Source organism: Balaenoptera musculus, chromosome 12, assembly GCF_009873245.2.
Source record: "Balaenoptera musculus isolate JJ_BM4_2016_0621 chromosome 12, mBalMus1.pri.v3, whole genome shotgun sequence".
Taxonomy (NCBI): domain Eukaryota; kingdom Metazoa; phylum Chordata; class Mammalia; order Artiodactyla; family Balaenopteridae; genus Balaenoptera; species Balaenoptera musculus.
In genome coordinates, this window is record NC_045796.1 from 39,911,124 (window position 1) to 39,930,510 (window position 19,387).

At 35.9% G+C, this 19,387-nt stretch overlaps 1 protein-coding gene across 1 annotated transcript in view; it reads left to right on the forward strand.

Annotated features, from left to right (window-relative positions):
• Positions 1-3,911: 3,911 nt before the first annotated feature.
• The window catches only part of SERINC1 (serine incorporator 1), a 33,014-nt gene continuing 17,538 nt past the window's right edge, over positions 3,912-19,387 (forward strand). Inside the window, exon 1 of the mRNA XM_036871408.1 lies at positions 3,912-4,067. Coding sequence (XP_036727303.1) covers positions 4,029-4,067 — 39 coding nt within the window. The 5' untranslated portion in view covers positions 3,912-4,028. The remainder of the gene's footprint in view (positions 4,068-19,387) is intronic.

Sequence of the window (19,387 nt, forward strand, 5' to 3'; positions counted from 1 at the left end):
TTGAAACATTTACTATTAACAGGATAACCTTGGTAACCCTGCTTTACATTTTTCTCAGGCTAAAATTATCACAATCATGCTCTACGTGGGAACTTTGATTCTTTGTTCATCCATATGTGAGAATGAACCCAGAATGTTTCCTGAGGAAAATCTTAAGCCTGCCTATAGTATTCCAGAATTCTCTCAGCCCACTCCTGTGCATGTCTATTCTGACCTGTGTCTTGGTCTTACTCCTGAATTTCCCTGAGACTATTAATTTTAAATTCCATTTATTTTAATGCCGAAGTTTATATCTTGTCTTTAATTGGCAACATAGAGCATGCTCACATTCTTGCCAAAGAATATAACCTTGAGCTGTCTAATGCTCAAAAAGATCTAATCTTTTGATCTAATGATCAAAAGCTCAGTTATGAAAAATGATATTTTAGGAGGATTGCCAGAAGGCTCTGCAGTCCATCCTTTCCTCCATCAGCATATCTTAAACTATCTTCCACAGAATATTAATTATGATAGATATTAATACCTGTTTCTTGGAAAAGAAAAAAGGGTTTTTAAAAGTCAAATGTTTCAAATGTTAACATGCAACATCAATCACAAGAATATAATATGCAGTACCACCCAAACATATTTGAAATCTTTTCGGGGGTGGATACCTATTAGCATTTCTAATATTTTTGGAAATTGCCCACTTGAGATCTTCTAAAGTTGATCCCTGAATCAGGTCACACCATAGGAGAAATGAGCAATTAGCATTTTTTAAAACTCCTGATTTACTTACTTTTACTGATTTGTGCTTTGGCATTATGACTTTGACTTGTACTATAAGAAGTAGCCTGGAGAAACTGCTCCTACTGAATTGCTGATTTGTACTGAAAACATGTTTTGGGTTGTCTTCGAGTACAAATCTAAAAAAGCCATCATTTTAACTCTTTCACAGTTGGCAAGGAGACAATCTGTTAATTATAACTAATAATTATTTCTTTGCTTTACTATTGGTTTACAACTAATGGTTATATTGTCCCTTAGTGGGTATCACAATAATTAGGAGTAGGGGATAATTCTGACAGTTAGTGAGTGGAGGTTAATAATACTAACAAATCTGTCTCATAAAGCATAATCTCACATAATAAAGTACTGTCTAATCTAAAATGAAAATAATGTCTCTTTGAGAAACTCTTTAGCCACTAAGAAGCTTATAGTCAAATTTATCACACACCTCTAAAATATGATCAAACTCTTATGATTACTGAGGCTATATAATTTATTATCCAAACTTGACAACTTGACTCTAAAATATATATATATATAAAAAGCATCAAGAACAGCCAAAACAAGTATGAAAAGTAAGGTATAAAAACCCTTCCAGATATCAAGACTTACTTTAAAGCAACTATAATTAAAACCATGTATTTAGAGACGCAACTATAAAACTATGTGTTAGTAAACTATGTATAGATGGACAACTCAATCCATAAAATAGAGTTCAGAAACAGACACATGTGTATGAAATGTGACATATGACAGCAATGGTATTGCTGCCATATGAGATGAGGGAGAAAGGATTATTATTCTAAAATTCATACTAGAACAATTGGTTATCCATAAGAAAAACTAGAATACAAGTGAACCTAGTGGTATGTTGGTGCTAGATCAAACCGACCAGTTGCTAAATAAATAGTCAAGAATTTCACAAGTGTATTGTTAAAACAATGGTAGATGGGAATCAGCCACAGTGGGAGTATTTATACTGGAAATCTGCAAATGCTACATATCAGGGCTATTTTTTCCCCCCTGGAGAGGCAGTTTACCATCACATCATTGATTGGATTTCTACCTCATACCATACACAAAAATCAGCTCTAAGTGGATTAAAAACCTAAGTGTTTAAGAGCAAAACGTTAAAACTAGAAGAAAATATACAGAAGAAAATATCTTTAAAATCTTGGTACTAGTAAGGAGTTCTAAACAACAAAATCATGTAACTTAAGGATCAAGTCTGTCAAATTTGACTACATTATAGTAAATTTAAAACTACGCTAAGGGGCTTCCCTGGTGGCGCAGTGGTTAAGAATCCGCCTGCCAATGCAGGGGACACGGGTTCGAGCCCTGGTCTGGGAAGATCCCACATGCCGCGGAGCAACTGGGCCCGTGAGCCACAACTACTGAGCCTGCGCGTCTGGAGCCTGTGCTCCACAACAAGAGAGGCCGTGATAGTGAGAGGCCCGCGCACCGCGATGAAGAGTGGCCCCCGCTTGCCTCAACTAGAGAAAGCCCTCGCACAGAAACGAAGACCCAACACAGCCAAAAATAAAATAAATAAATAAATAAATAAATAATTATAAAAAAAAAAAAAAAAACTACGCTAAGGTGTCATCAAAGGACACCACAAAAAAGTGAAAGAATAAGTCCAGACTGGGAGATGTAATTGCTCCACACGTAACAAAGAATTTGTATCCAAAAACATATTAAAACCATCTACAAATCAATAAAGTATAGATGGATAACCCAACTGATAAATGGGCAAAAGACTTGAAAAGGCACTTTATTCAGAAGAGGATGTTGCAATGGTCAATAACAAAAGTTCTCAATCTTACTAGTTATCAGGGAAATGCAAATTGATAGTATAATGAGACATTTCACTTCTCTCATGTTAGCTGAAGTGTGACAAACCCAAGTGCTGAGAAAGATGTGGAGCAATTCTCATGCACTGCTGGAGAAAGTGTACATTGGTAAAACCACTTTGAAGAGCAATTTGCAACAGTCAAGAAATTGAAGACATTGTAGCAAGATTGCTAGTTGGTCCCTAACATTCATTCATTATGATCATCTCTTGGTGGAGGGGGAGGAGCAATTCTATTTGTAATGTTTTATTTCTTGAAGACAGGGGAAAGTTCATGGTTATGACGTTATTCTCTTTACCTTTTTGTAGGTCAAAATATTTCAAAATTTAAAGATGTTTGTATTAATAGCTTATTGGGTGATACTTCACTTTCTTACACTTTGCATTTAATTGCCCATTAGGCATCCAGTTGAATCCCCTTACGGAGATGAAAATGTGGATCTGCCCCTCCGTCTTGAAACTCTGTACTACTTGCACGCCACTCCTTCTTAACTGGATTTGGTAGATCTTCTGATCTCCCATAATTGTAGAGCCCCTAAAATGTCTTCCCAAGGATTGTGATAAATCAAACTTGTGTAGAAGCTATGATCTTTATAGTGGAGATACCACTTTATTTTTTGATTGCATACAAGAGGTCGATCTCATATAAGCAACTATAAGCCTACCTGAGGAAAAGACACAGCTCTGCAATCATAAATTGCAACTGAGTAGCTCTCTAGATGATCAATTAAGATTAAGTGCTATATGGGTTTTATACATAAAGGTATCAAGGGATCTCTTTTCTCAGAATATCTTCAGGGACTAATCACTATAAAAATAACTGGAACTTTTAGTGAATACATTCCATGGAGATGTCCATTATCACCTATGGACAGGGTCTAAATGTTTCCTCAACAGCTCGTGACATTCAGTAGAATCAATAACATGTTTGAGTTATTACTAAGTCTTATCTAACTAATTTAAAAATTTTAAATATGCAAACTTCTTGTAACATCTTAATAGGACAAGAAATTAAAGTGCGTTCTCAATCGCAAACAGTGATAGAACTGGAAACACCCAAATGAGTAGAAATATCCCAGTAAAACCTGGCCTAGGCACTGGGCTTCAGAAATAAGTTGAGAACATAAGTGGGAAAAAAAAAGATGCAAAAGTTGAAAAACGAGACGCGTTCGGGAGTTGAATTGGAAGAGTAATCGCGCAAGAAGCTAGCCTCGGGTTCCAGGGTCGCGCATGCGCAACCCCAGTACTCCACCCTCCCCCTCCCCAGGCCACGAAGGAAGTGACGCAAGCTGAGGGGGCGGGGTGCGCTCTGCGCCGGAAGTGGCTTGTAGTTAGTAAATAAGCACGAAAAGGCGAGAGGCGCTGTCTCCATCTTGTTGGCATCTGCTATTCCTGCGACGCTGTGGAGATGGGGAGCGTCTTGGGGCTGTGCTCCATGGCGAGCTGGGTAAGGTGGTTTTTAGCGGCCTTCGGGGTGCTAGCGTGAGAGACAGAAGAAAGGCACCAGAGCTGGGCTGGGTGAGGCCCAGCGGGACCGTGGCACCCCACCCAACGGGGAGTGCCTTCCTTCCCCATTTTCTCCCTGTCTCGCCTGGCCACTCCGACTCAGCTTCGGGGCCCTGAGTCTTTCGAAGAGCTGACCGGGGTGGCCGTGAGGAGCAATGGACATGAGAAGTTGAGCCCGGTGGGAGAAGTGTAGCAGAGAGCTGGTGGTCTCCCTCCCCCACCCGTCTTTCGTGAAAGCTTTTCCCGATTCTTCCAGGCCCCTTTTTGTCCTATTTTTCTTATGTCTGCCTAGGCTATTTCTACAAAGGTTTTAGGCCCCTTCCTTTTGTGGAGTACCCCATCTCTTCTCGTCATCTCTTCCCAGCGACCTCAGACTGCAGCACTGTCATCCCTGGGGGCATGTCGGCCTCTTTGTTCTGTCGCGCAGACTACAAATAAGTGACGGATATGTAGGGCAGCTTGGCAGTAATACTGATATAGTTATATCCTTTTTAAATAGTCCTAACTCTGCGACTGGGTCCTCGACCTCAATGGTATGAGAAAATTACGTACTTCTCAAGTAATAATTTATGTATCTGAAAAAGCTGGTCAGTTCTGTTGTATTAAATACCTGTTTTTTGACATAAAGATGCTTGTGTAATTTGACATCTCAGTTTTAATTAGGTGCACGTTGCATTTTGATTAGATAGCGTTGTTAGAGTGACACCATTCTTCATTATAGTGGCAAGATTTCTTGTTTCAGGTGGTACAAATAAATTTGAGTTTGATATAACCACTCCCCCGCTCCCCAATAGACAAAAATTGACTTTACAGCTAATAAAGATATTTGTAATATGGGGCGAGATATTTGGGTTCAAGTCATATTTCTTTAATCCATGATTTATAAATTCCACTTACAACAATTGCTGGCCTGACTTCTCAGATGACCCCATTATATACATTAGCCAGCATTTTTAGTGTTTTACATACCTTACCTCTTTTTAAAAAGTTTTTGATATGGCTTGAACTATAAGTGTTAAATTTTAGTTAAATAATACATAGAGGTTACTCCAACCCAGGTCATTGTCTTATGTTATTTTTTCTTGTAGTTCGGTGTGGAAAGCTGGTATATTTTTCTTTCTTTCAAAGCTCAGAAAGTAGAGAATCTACTTGAACCCATTGAGTATCTTATAAGAGGCATATTTAGTGTAATAATTTAAATGTATTACAAAATGATTATTATAGAATTGTCTTAATTTGGGGGATGTTTAATTCGGTTTGTAAAGTCAGATTTTGTCCATTTATCAAGTGGGCCTGTTATTTGTATATAGTAAGTCATTAATTTAGATCAGTTAAGCCAGAATTAAAATGAACCTCATTCTTCCCTTGCTCAAGTTTCTTTAGACTTAATCAATTTTTGTAAAGGTTTTTTGTTTTATAAAACTGTAGAAAATATCTCAACTATGAAAAAAAGTATAAAAAGATTACATGTAACACTACTATGTAGAGATTAGAGTGTTGATTTTTTAATTTCATTTTGTGGTTTTCTTGTTTTGTGTTTTTGTTGTTAAGTGGCCTAGAATTAGATTGATCTTAATTCTTGGTTCAAGCATGGCTATTTGATTGATGATTACTTCAAGCATTATTATAAACATCTGTGGACCTCCTGCCTAATCCTGTAACTACAACATTACCAGCAATTTATGCCTACTTAAGTGCTTTTCCCCACCCCAATCTTACAATGCTGTTAGTGAATAACATTGATTTTTTGAATCACTGTACTTTATATACAGTAACTATCATTTTTTGCCCAAGATATTTAATGTAGTTAAGTAATTGAGAAGAAGGAGCTTGTGATTCCTGACTACTTATTTTGTGCAGCCTCTGCTAGATTTTTATTTTTTAGTACAATGACTTGATTTTGTAGGAATGATTCATAGTTGTTATGAATAGTCAAGCAGTGCAGAGTACAAAATGTAAATGTCACCAACAAAGTCCCACCACCAATAACATTCTTCTCTCTCAATGCATATATACAGTTGGATGAATGAACAGACAAAAATACCTTGTTAAGGAACGGTAGCATGGTGGACATGTATTTTTAAAGAATTTAATTTTTTTTTTCTGAATTTAACAAAAGAATGTAAAAGTAAAGGCATAGCTGAATGTTAAGTAAACATTTCTTCTCAGGAGAGGTTCTGAAAAAGAGTTCTCTAAGGAGGTGTTTCTAGAGCAGTGGTTCTCAGCTGTCCCGCAGGGAATATTTGACAATGTCTGCAGGTATTTTTCATTGTCACAACTTGGGATAAGGGGTGCTAATAGCATCAAGTGGGTAGGATACTGCTAAATATTTCACAATACACAGGATAGTCCTCAACAACAAAGAATTATTTGGCCCAGGATGTCAGTAGTGCCATGGTTGAGAAATCCTGCTTTATCCTCTTCACTTGGCCAGTGTAAGAAAGGGAATGAAATTTAAGAGTCTTAACTGCTCTTTAAAAAGGCATTCAACTAATCATCCTATTTTCACCTCTACCTTCAGCCTCACTTATGGAGGCACCTGGTGCCACCAATTCCTGATGTATATGAGGATTCTATACAAATTTTATTGCTTAACTTTTTCCTTTGATGGTTTATAATTCAACTTTCTTGACCCATTAAATCAGTTATTATTTTGTTCCTTCCAGGTTTATTCTCCTGGGTTTTGTTTTTTTTTACTTTTTTTTTTTATAAAGCAGGTAGGCTTTTTTTTTTTTTTTTTTTTTTTAATTTTTTTTTTTTGGCTGTGTTGGGTCTTCGTTTCTGTGCGAGGGCTTTCTCTAGTTGCGGCAAGCGGGGGCCACTCTTCATCGCGGTGGGCGGGCCTCTCACTATCGCGGCCTCTCTTGTTGCGGAGCACAGGCTCCAGACGCGCAGGCTCAGTAGTTGTGGCTCACGGGCCCAGTTGCTCCGCGGCATGTGGGATCTTCCCAGACCAGGGCTCGAACCCGTGTCCCCTGCATTGGCGGGCAGATTCTCAACCACTGTGCCACCAGGGAAGCCCTTTTTTACTTTTTAAGTTTATTCTTTCTGTTAAAAATCCTTTTATTTTTCATTTTATTGGTGTTTCTAAAGTAATTCATATATTCAGTTTGCCATCTTTAACCAGAATTCCTTTGTATTATTTTTTATATATGGCTGTATTGTCTTATAACCATAATTCCCACAGTTGTTTAATCTTAGAACTAAACCAGTCATTCTTAAAATCCCGGACCCAGTAGCATCAGCACACTGGGAGACTTACTGGAAACAGTGACTGGGCCCCAGCATTCTGTTTTAATATGCTCTCCTCGTGATTCTGATGGAAAACCACAGTTCTACACTTAAATGGATTCAAAGCTCAAAGCATTCCTTTCTACCATGGCTTCTCCCAGTTTTTTTTTTTTTTTTTTTAATGTTAATGTCATCTCATAATTGACCAAATTTGGTCATCCAGTAGATTTTTTCAAAAAGGATTTATGGATGATGAAATCCCTGAATTTTTTCATATTTAAAAATGCCTCGTATGTTCTTGAGAGACATTGTAGACTGGTATAATAGTGTACACATTTCCTTCAGGACATTGTAGTTATTTCTATGAATTGTGTTCTGTCTTATCCCACCCTGGTAGTCATTCCCTTCCAACACATCTCATATACACAATTGACCTGTTTCTTCTGCTTGGGTATCTGAAGAGCTTTACTTATCTTTGAAATTAACCAAGTATGTCTGACTTTAAATCTTTTATCACTTTTTTTTTTCTGGAAAATATTGTTCTTTTGAAAATACAGATTTATTTCTTTAAGGAAATTATTATTGTATTATATCTTTGAATGTCCTTTTTTGTTTTATTTATTTAGAGGATTCTCTCTTTTAAAGGCGTGAGTTACTTTCATGTTATATTGTCTTAGTTTTCCTTCCATATTATTTTTCCTATTTTTATTTTTGTCATTTTTTTAGTTGATATAATTTATATAAAATTCATACTTTGTAGTATGTGGTTCTGTGAGTTTTGACAGATCATGTAGTTGTGTAACCACTACAGAACATTTATCACCTTAAAAAATTATGCCGTCCCCATCCTGGAGAATCCCTGTTTTTTTCAGAGTCCTCCCTTTCCAGAATGTCATGTAAATGGAATCATGCAGCATATAGCCTTTGGAGTCTGGCTTCTTTTACTTAGTGTAATCCATTTGAGATTCATTCATATTGTGGTGTGTATTAGTAGTTTTTTCCTTATTATTGTTGCATAGTATTCCATTGCTTGGATGTACCACAGCTTGTCTGTCTATTCACCAGTTGAGGGGCATTTCCAGATTTTGGTGATTAAGTAGCTGTAAGCACTGCTGTAAAGTCTTTTTCTGTGACTATATTCTTATTTTGTTTACCTAAATACCTTGCAGTAGGATTGCTAAATCATATGGTAAATATACATTTGACTTATAAGAAATTGCCAAACTGATTTCCAAGATGGTCATATTAGTTTTTATTCCCACCAGCAATATTTCTTTCTTCAAGTCTGTGGCTTGTCTTTTCATTCTCGTAATGGTGTCTTTCAAAAAGTAGAAGTAATTGTTCTTTCTGTATTGATTTGCTTTGGCACTTTTGTCAAAATCTTCTTTACCATATTTGTTTAAGTCTGTTTTTGAACTCTGTTCCTTTTATGTGTCCATACTTTTGCCTAAATTACCCTATTTTAATTACTGTAGCTTTAAAGTTAGTCTTGAAATCAGGTAGTGTGAGTCTTCCAACTCTGTTCTTTTTCAAAATACTTCGGGCTACTCTAGTTCTTTTGCCTTTCCATAAAAGTTTTAGAAGCAGCTGGTTTGTTTCTACCAAACTCCTGTTGGAATTATGATTGGAATTGGGTTGAATTCATATATCAGTTTGGAAAGAATTGATATCTTAATATGGATCCTTCCAATCCATGAGCCCAGTTTATCTTGCCATTTATTTAGATCTTTGATTTCTTTCATTAGTGTTTTTTAATTTTCATCATTTGAAAGCTAGTGTATATTTTATTAGATTTATACCTAAGTATTTCTTTTTGTTGGTTTAATTTCAGTTTCCAATTGTTTGTTGCTAGTATGCAGAAGTATAATTGATATGTCCATACTGATCTTGTGTCCTGTGACCTTATTAAACTTTCTTGTAGTTCTAGTAACATTCTTGTAAGTTCTTTGGGGTTTTTCATGTTGACAATTACGTGTGGAAGAAAGCAGTTTTATTTCTTCCTTTCCAAAGTATATACCTTTTCTTTCTTTTTCTTGCCTTGTTATATTGGCTGGGACCTCCAGTGTGCAGTTGAATACAAGTGGTGAGAGCAGAGATTCTTGGCCTTGTTTTGGATCTTAAGGGAAATCATTCAGATTTTCACCATGAAGTATGGGTGACAGCTATGGTTTTTTGTTTTTTGTTTTTTTGGTAAATGTACTTTATCAACTCGAGGATATTCTGTTTGTTTGCGAAAGTTTTTTAGTTTGTTTTTTAATGAATGGGTATTGAGTTTTTTTCAAATGATTTTTCTGCATTCACTGAGATGGCCAAAATGGTTATCCTTTAGTCTGTTAATGTGGTGAATTCATTTGATTGATTTTCAAAAGCTTAATCAGCCTTGCTTTTTCCCAGCTAAACAAACCCCACCTGATCACAGTGTATCCTTTTGTATACTTTTTCTATTTTGTTTAAAGCAGTTTTAGTTTCACAGAAAAATTGAGAGGTAGAGATTTTCCATATATCCCCTGCCCCCACACGTGCATAGCCTCCCCCATTGCCAACATTCCCCACCAGAGTGGTGCATTTGTTACAATTAATGAACCTATCAGTACATCAACACATCATAATCACCCAAAGTCTATAGTTTACATTAGAGTTCATTCTTGGTGCTAGACATTCTATGGATTTGGACAAATGTATAATGACATGTATCCACCATTATAGTAGCATACAGAGTAGTTTTTTCCCTAAAAATCCTCTCTGTGCTTTGCCTATTCATCCCTCCACCCACTCCCCACTCCTGATCTGTTTGCTGTCTCCATAGTTATGCCTTTTCCAGAATGTCATACAGGTGGAACTATACATGTATGTATGTAGCTTTTTCAGATTGGTTTCTTTCAGTTAGTAATATCTATTTAAGTTTCCTCCATGTCTTTTCATGGTTTAATAACTCATTTCCTTTTACCATTGAATTATATTCACTGTCTGAATGTACCAGAGTTTATTTATCCATTTACCTACTGAAGGACATCTCATTTGCTTCAGAGTTAGGGCATTTACAAATAAAGCTGCTATAAACATCCATGTGCAGGTTTTTGTGTGAACATAAGTTTTCAACTCCTTTAGTTAAATACCAAGGAATGCAATTGCTGGATATTATGGTAAGAAATGTTTGGTTTTGTAAGAAACTGCCAAACTGTGGGGATTTTGATTTGGATTGCATTGAGTCTGTAGATCAAGTTTGAGGAACTGACATCTTAACAATATTGAGTCTTCCTAATCCATGAACATGGAATATCTGTCCATTTTTGTAGTTCTTTGATTTTGCTAATCAGAGTTTTGTAATTTTCCTGATATCGATCTTGTACATACTTTGTTAGATTTATACTAAGTAATTTGTGTTTTTGGATGCTAACATAAATGTTATTGTGTTATTTCAAATTCCACTTTTTCATTGCTGGTGTATAGGAAAACAATCGACTTTTGTAAATTAACCTTGTATTCTGCAACCTTGCTGTAATCGTTTATTAGATCCAGGAGTTTTTTTGTTGATTAATTTGCACTTTCTACATAGATGACAATGTCATCTGTGAACGAAGACAATTTAATTTTTTTTTTACTAATATGTATACCTTTAATTTCCTTTTCTTGTCTTATTACATCCTGGACCTTCCAGTAAAACGTTGAAAAGAAGTGGTGAAAGGGAACATCTTTGCCTGATTTTAACGGGAAAACTTCCAGTTTCTCACCATTGAATGTGATGTTGGCTGTAGGTTTTTTTTTTTTTTAATCTGACAAATAGCGGCTTGTTTATTTATTTATTTATGGCTGTGTTGGGTCTTTGTTTCTGTGCGAGGGCTTTCTCTAGTTGTGGCAAGTGGGGGCCACTCTTCATCGTGGTGCGCGGGCCTCTCACTATCGCGGCCTCTCTTGTTGCGGAGCACAGGCTCCAGTCGCGCAGGCTCAGTAATTGTGGCTTATGGGCCCAGTTGCTCCGCGGCATGTGGGATCTTCCCAGACCGGGGATTGAACCTGTGTCCCCTGCATTGGCAGGCAGATTCTCAACCACTGCACCACCAGGGAAGCCCCCTGGCTGTAGGTATTTTGATGATATTCTTTACCAAGTTCAGAAAGTTCTCCTCTACTCCTAGTTTGACAGTTTTTATCATGAATGAGTGTTGGGTTTTGTCAACTGCATTTTCTTTATCTAACATGTGATCATATAATTTTTTCTTATTTTAATCGTCTTGATTTGATGGATTACTTAATTGATTTTTGAATGTTGAACCCAGTCTTGCATTTCTGCGATAACTTGGTCATGGTGTGGAATTCTTTTTATACATTATTGGATTTGATTTGCTAATGTTTTGTTAGACTTATGTCTCTATGTTCATGAGAGAGTTAATCTTTATTTTCTTGTAATGTGTTTGTCAGGTTTTGTTATTAGAGTAATGCTGACTTCATAGAATAAGTTAGGAGGTATTCCCTCTACTCCTGTTCTCTGAGATTGTAGAGAATTGGATATATTTGCTCCTTAAGTGTTTAGTAGAATTCACCAGTGAACCTGTCTTGGGCGTAGTGCTTTCTGTTTTGGAAGGCTATTAATGATTGATTAATTTTCTTTAATAGAGGCCTGTTCAAATTGTCTGTTTCTTGTGTGAGTTTTGGCAGCTTGTATCTTTCAAGGAGTTGGTCCATTTATGAAGGTTATCAAAATTTGTTGGCATAGAATTGTTCGTAGTATTCTTTCATTATTCTTTTAATGTCCATAGGACCTGTAGTGACATCCCCTCTTTCATTTCTGGTATTAGTAATTTGTGTTCTCTCTTTTTACTCAGTTAGCCTTGCTGGGGGCTTATCAATTCTGTTGATCCTTTCAAAGAACCAGCTTTTGGTTTCATTGATTTTTCACTATTTTCTATTCCTACTTGCATTGATATCTGATCTAGTTCTTATTTTTTCTGTTTATTTTTGATTTAATCTGCATTTCTTTTTCTAGTTTCCTAAGATAGAAGCTTAGGTGGTTGATTTTAGATTTTCTTTTCTGATAAATGCATTCAATGCTATAAATTTTCCTTAAAGCACTGCTTTCACTGTATCCCACAAGTTTCTATAATTGTGTTATTTTCATTTAGTTCAAAAATTTTTAAAAATTTCTCTTGAGATTTCTTTGACCTATGTGTTTATTTTAAAAAGTGTATTGTTTAATCTCTAAGAATTTTGGGATTTTCGTTATCTTTTTGCTGTTGATTTTTAGTTAATTTCATTGTAGTCTGAGAGTAGTCAGTGTGTGGTTTCTGCTGTTTTAAGCTTGATAATGTGTTTTATTGTCAAGAATGTGGTTTTGGTGAATGTTCTGTGTGATCTTGGAGAGGAATGTGTATTCTCTGGTTATTGGATAGAGTAGTCTATAAATGTCAGTTACCCATTTGGTGTTGTTGAGTTCAACTGTGTCCTTACTGGTTTTTTGCTTACTAAATCTGTCCATTTCTGAGAGACAGGTGTTGAAGTCTCTTAACTATGATAGTGGATTCATCTATTTTTCCTTGCTGTTTTATCAGTTTTTGCGTTACACAGTTTGATGCTCTGCTGTGAGGTGCATACATATTAAGAATTGTTATGTCTTCTTGGAGAATTGACCCCTGTCATTATGGAATGCCTTTCTTTATCCCAGATAACTTTTGTTGTTTTGAAGTCTGCTCTGTCTGAAACTAATATAGCTATTCCTGCTTTCATTTAGTGTTAGCCTGTTGTATTTTTCTCCATCCATTTACTTTTATTCTGTATATGTGTTTAAAGTGGGTTTCTTGTAGATGACATAATTGGGTCTTATTTTTTGATCCACTCTGACAGTCTCTGTTTTTTAATTGATAAATTTAGACCTCTGATCTCCAAGATGATTATTGATAGATTTGGATTCATATTTACCATATTCGTTAATGTTTTCTGTTTGTTGCCCTTGTTTTTCCTGTTGTGTGTTGGGGGAGGGGCTGTTTAAGCATTGTATATGATTCCATTTTCTCTCTTATTTAGCATATCAGTTAAACTTTTTTTAACTTCTGTAAAGTTTTATTTATTTACTTATTTTTGGGTTGTTGCCCTATTTATTAGTGCATTTGGGCTGCTGTAAAAAAAGACCACAGACTGGGTGGCATGTAAAGAACAGAAGTTTGTTTCTCACAGTTCTAGAGGCTGGTAGTCCAAGATTAGGGTGCCTGTGTGGTTATCTTCTCTGTCTAGTGAAGGCCCTCTTTGGGTTGCAGACTGCGAACTTCTTCATATGTCTTCACATGGCTGAAGGGGTGAGGATCTCTCTCGGGTCTCCTTTGTAAGAGCACTAATCCCATTCATGAGGTCTCTGCCCTTTTGAACTAATTCTTCCCAAAGGCCCTATCTCCTAACATCATCGTATGCATTAGATTTTCAACATATGAATTTCAATCTGTAGCACCATAGGATTTGCAGTGTACGTTTACAATTAACCCACTTTCAAGTAACAGTATATCACTATACACACTTCAGTATAATGCTGTACCAGTTGATGGCTAGTATGAATACCTTGTAATAGCAGAACAGTCCGAATTCTTCCCTCCTTTCCCTTCTACATTACTGTCATTCACTTTGTGTGTGTGTGTGTATATATATATATATAAACAATGTGTGTGTATATATATACCTGCATATACTTATGTATACAGAAATATGTGTATACGCATAACATGTGCAGACATAATTTAATACATTGTTTCTCTTGTTATTTTGAGCAAACGTTAGCTCAACTAAGAAAAGTAAGTTTTAATTTCACTTTCATTTACTTTCTTTATGCTCTTTCCTTTTTTATGTAGATTAGAGTTTCTGATCTATATTATTTTCCTCATCTCTAAAGAACTTTGAACATTTCTTGCAAGTAGGTCTACAATTTGGCAACAAATTCCATCAGCTTTAATTTGAGAAAGTGTTTCTACTTCTTTCAAAGGATAATTTGCAGAGTAGAGACCTATAGGTGGGTGAGTTTTTTTCTCTCAGTGCTAAAATATTTCACTTCACTCTTGTTTGTGGTGTCTGAGGAGAACTTGGATATAATTTGTTACTTGTTTCTCTATAGGTAAGGTGTTTTTTCCTCTGGCTTCTTTCAGGACTTTTTATTTTCTGTAGTTTCAAGCGATTTATCTAGGTGTAGGGTTTGTTTATTTTGTGGAGGGTGGGTTATATATGTCTGATGTTAATTTGGGAAAATTCTGTCATTTAAAAAAAAATTTTTTTTTCCTTCTCCTTCTGGTATTCCCATTATATTATACCATTTGTAGTTGTCTCACAATTCTTGGATATTCTGTTGAACTGAATATCAGTCTTTACTCTCTTGGCTTTTTTTTTTTTCTATTGAGATAGTCTACAGCTCAGAAATTATTTTCTCAGCCATGTCTGCATACTTCATTTCTGTTAGTGTTCTTTATTTCTAGCATTTCTTTTTGGTTCTTTTTTAGGATTTTCATGTCTGCTTCTTGTAGGCTGTCTACTTTATCCATTAGAACGCTTAACGTATTATAGTTGTTTTAAATTTTTGGTTGGTAAGTCTAACTTACCTGCCATGCTGGTTTTGATGCTTGCTCTGTCTCTTCAAATTGTGTCTTTTGCCTTTTGTTATGCCAGTAATTTTATTCCTAATAGCCAGACACTATGTACCAGCTAAAAGGAACTGCTATAAATAGACTTTGGATCGTGTCATGGGGAGGTGTGGGGAAGGAGAAACATTCCATCATTCTCTGATTAGGTCTTAGTCTTTTAATAAGCCTATGCCTCTGGACTGTGAACTTCACAAGTGTTTCTCAGTTTTTTCCTCCCCCCTTAAATGGGGGAGGATGGCTAGAATAGGCTGGAGTTGAATATTTCTCTTCCCCTAGATTATTTATCCTCTGATAATACCCTAGCAAGGTAGACTCTATTTAACTAGTTTCTTTTGAGGTCGGGTGTTAAGAACAGTGTTCTAGTGTATTTCAAAATGGTTCCTTTTCCCCTTTGCTGCAAGAAGCAGGGGGGGAATTTTTCTCTCATGTTTACTATGAGAACCTGGTTGAAGTCCTAGAGGAAAAGTTCACAAATTTGTGGGACCCTTGTATACTGGGTTTTCCTGGAATTTTTAACTCTCAGACTTGTCCACAATGAGGCTCCAGCAATTCTTCAGTTATTCTCCAGGATATCCTTCCTGCACAGTGGTTCCCAAGTCAGTTTCCACTTGTGGGCTCTAGTAAGCCACAACTCCCTATACTCACCTGTCTGTCTCTTCAGTCTTGGGGGCAGTGACTTACCCTGTGTCCTCACCTAGTTTATGGATCCTAGAAGAATTGTTGATTTTTTTAGTCTGCTTGGCTTTTTACTTGTTGTTAGAATGGAGTGGGGTTTCTAAGCTCCTTACCTGTGGAAATGGAAACTGGAAATCTTTGTATACTTTTTATATTGTTGACTTGACAAGATATTAGGGATTTTTTTTAATGTTCATAAAAGATATTGGTCTGTTGTTTCCTTATGGTATCTTTGGATTTAGTATCAGTTTTTTGCCTCTTCAGTTTTCTGGAAGAATTTGGGTAGAGTGGTTTGATTTATTCTTTAAATGTTTAATGGAATTCACTAGTGAAGCCATCTGTGCTTGCGAAGGTTTGTAACTACAAATTCAGTGTCTTGAATAGATACAGGGCTATTCATCCTATATATTTCTTATTGAATGATTTCTGGTAGTTTGGATTTTTCATGGAGCATGTCCATTTTATCTAAGCTGTTGAATTATTGAATAAAATTGCTCATAGTTTTCTCTCATAATCATTTGATGCTTGTAAGATCTGTAATAATGTTTTCTCATTTCCTACACTGATGATTTGTGTGTTCACTTTCTTGCTGTTTTTTATCCTGATCAGTCTGACTATATAGGTTTCTAAATTGTAATGTTCTTCTAAAACTAGCTTCATGGACTTCCTTGTTTACTGTTTTTTACCTCATTGATTTATCTTTATTCTGCCTATTTGGGCTACAATTTGCTCATTTAATAACTTAAGGTGGAAGCTCTGATCAGTGATTTGATATATTTATTCTTATTTAATATAGCCATTTAATGCTATAGGTTTCCTTTAAACACTGCTTTAGGTGCATTCCAAAAATGTGATATGTTATTTCCTTTCTCTTTAATTTATTCTTTGATGTCTTCTGCCTGTGGGTTAATTAGACTATGCTATTTAGTTTCCAGAGATATTTTTCTGTTATTGATCAGTATTTAATTCCATTGTGGATCAAGAATCCATGTATGATTTGAATAATTTTATATTTATTGAGATTTGAGATTTGTTTTATGGCCCAGAATATAGTCTGTTTTGGTTAAGTGTTCTCTGCTTTTGAAAATAGTTTTTACTGTGCTTTCATTAGATGGAGTATTTCCTAAATGTCAGACACAGTTGATTGATAATGTCGTTCAAGTTTTCTATATATTTATTGGGTTTTTTTCATTCTATTTCAGTTAATGAAAGAACATAAATGTGGATTTGTTTGTTACTCCTTTTAGTTTTATTAATTCTTTCCTTGATGCATTTTGAAGTTCTCTTTTAGATGCAGAAATATTTAGGATTGTATGTTGTATGTTTCCTCCCTAAATATCCCATATTTCCATGTATCGATATGTCCCCTTTTATTATGAAATGGCCCTCTTTATCCCTGGTAAAATTCTTTACTCTGAAGTCTACTTTGTCTGATACTGCTGTAGCATGGTATGTGTGTATTTAGTTTTTAGTATTTAGTATTTATCTTTAACTTAACTACAGTCTACCTTTGTGTGATATTCACTTTATTTCTAATTTAAGTGTACAGTAGTATAGTTGAATGTCTCCTCTTCCAGCCTATTTGTTTTTTTAAAAAATTAATTTTTTTTATTATTTATTTTTTGGCTGCATTGGGCCTTCATTGCTGCACGGGCTTTCTCTAGTTGCAGTGAGCGGGGGCTACTCTTTGTTGCGGTGCATGGGCTTCTCACTGCAGTGGCTTCTCTTGTTGCAGAGCACAGGCTCTAGGCTCATGGCCTCTAGAGCACAGCCTTAGTAGTTGTGGCCCATGGGCTTAGTTGCTCCGCGGCATGTGGGATCTTCCCGGACCAGGGCTTGAACCTGTGTCCCCTGCATTGGCAGGCGGATTCTTAACCACTGCGCCACCAGGGAAGTCCTTCCAGCCTATTTGTAATTGTCACACATTTTACTTCCATCTTTGTTATAACCACCAGAATACATTGCTATTATTTTTGCTTTAAAAAAATAATAATCTTTTAAAGTAACCTTTTTGATGTAAGAAAAAATACACACTACTTCTTTTGTTCATTTCTGTTGTTTAGATCCACATTTCTGCTGGTGTAACTTTCCTTCTTGAAAGATAGTTTAGATTTGTTAGTTTTGGATTCTTTTTTCTATGCCTAAAAATGTCTTCACTTTGCCTTAATTTTTGAAAGATATTTTTGCTGAGTATAAACTTCTGTGCTTACAGGTTTTTTTTTCATTCAGTAATGACGTTTGGCTTGCAGTATTTCTTACTAGAAGTCGATACCTTTCTTTGTTCCTCTTTATATAATGTGCCTTTATTATTTTGCCTGCTTTTAAGATTTTTCTGTTTATCATTGTTTTTCAGCAGTTTATGATGTGACTTGGTGTGTAGTTTTCATTATGTTTGTATCACTAGGGCTTTCTTGAGTTTCTTGGATCTGTGAGTTTATAGTTTTCATTAAATCAGGAACATTTTGGCAATTATTTCCTCAAAAGGACTTTCCTGTCTCCTGTCTCCTTCAGGAGCCCCAATTTCACATATATTAGGCTGTTTGAAGTTGTGTCACAACACTAATCCTCTGTTATTTTTTTTTTAGTTTTTTTATCTCTTTAATTTTGGATCATTTCTTTTGTGATGTCTTCAAGTTCATTAGTCTTTTTTGCAGTGTCTTATTATCAAGTACTTTTTGGTTCAGAGATCTTATTTTTCATCTTCATAAGTTTGATATAGATCTTTTAAATTATCTTCCATATCTTTTCTTGACATGCTGTGTTCTCTATTTGAGCAAATGAAGTATAATTACAATAACATTAGAATACCATTATTTATAACTGAATTAAGTCATCTGTGTAATTTCAGGTTGGTTTTGATATATTGACTTTTCTCCTCATTGTAGGTTGTTTTTTCCATACTGGCATGCGTACCAATTTTTTTATTAGCTGTTAGATATTGTAAATTTTACCTTGATGGGTGCTGGATGTGTTGTATTTTTAAAAAACATTCTTAGGCCCTATTCTTAGACACAGGTGAGTTATTTGAAGAGAATTTGATCTTTTCAGTGTTTGCTTTTAGGCTTTGTTAAGTGAGACTGGAGTGGCTTTAGCCTTATGGCTTATTCCCCCCGCCCTGCCATACTGTGTAATAGTAATAGCCTTATAACTCTGCTCAAGGCCTCATGGATTATAAAGTTCTTCCACTCTGGCTGGTAACACCACCCTCCCCACTCTCCCCAGCCCCACCCCACAGAGTAATTTAATCAAATGCATGTACTGATCAGTGCTCTGCTGAAGACACAAGTTGAAGCTTCTGCAGATATCCGGAGCTCACTCTTGGTGTAACTTTCTCCTCTCCTTGTTTCTGCCCTATGAACTTTAGCTGCCTTCACTTCCCTGAACTCTCAACTCTGTCCCAGCTCTGTCTCCTCAATTCATTAGACTGCTGTCCTCTGTCTGGATTCTCCTCCCTGCACTGGAAACTCTTTCCCAGGCAGAAAGATTGGGCCAATCATAGAGTTCACACTGTTTCATCTCTCAGAAACTAGTGTCCTACATTGCCTATTGTTTTCTGAAAAACCATTGTTTCATTAATTTTTTCCCTTGGATTAAGGCAGTAGGGTAAGTCTGGTCACTGTTACTCTATCTTGGCTTGAGTTTATGGTACTTATCCCAAACTTTATTTATCGATCAGATTTTATTTTCAGCTGTTTTTGTTTTGTTCCATGATAACTACTGTTTTTTTAAGCATGTTTTTCCCCTTCTC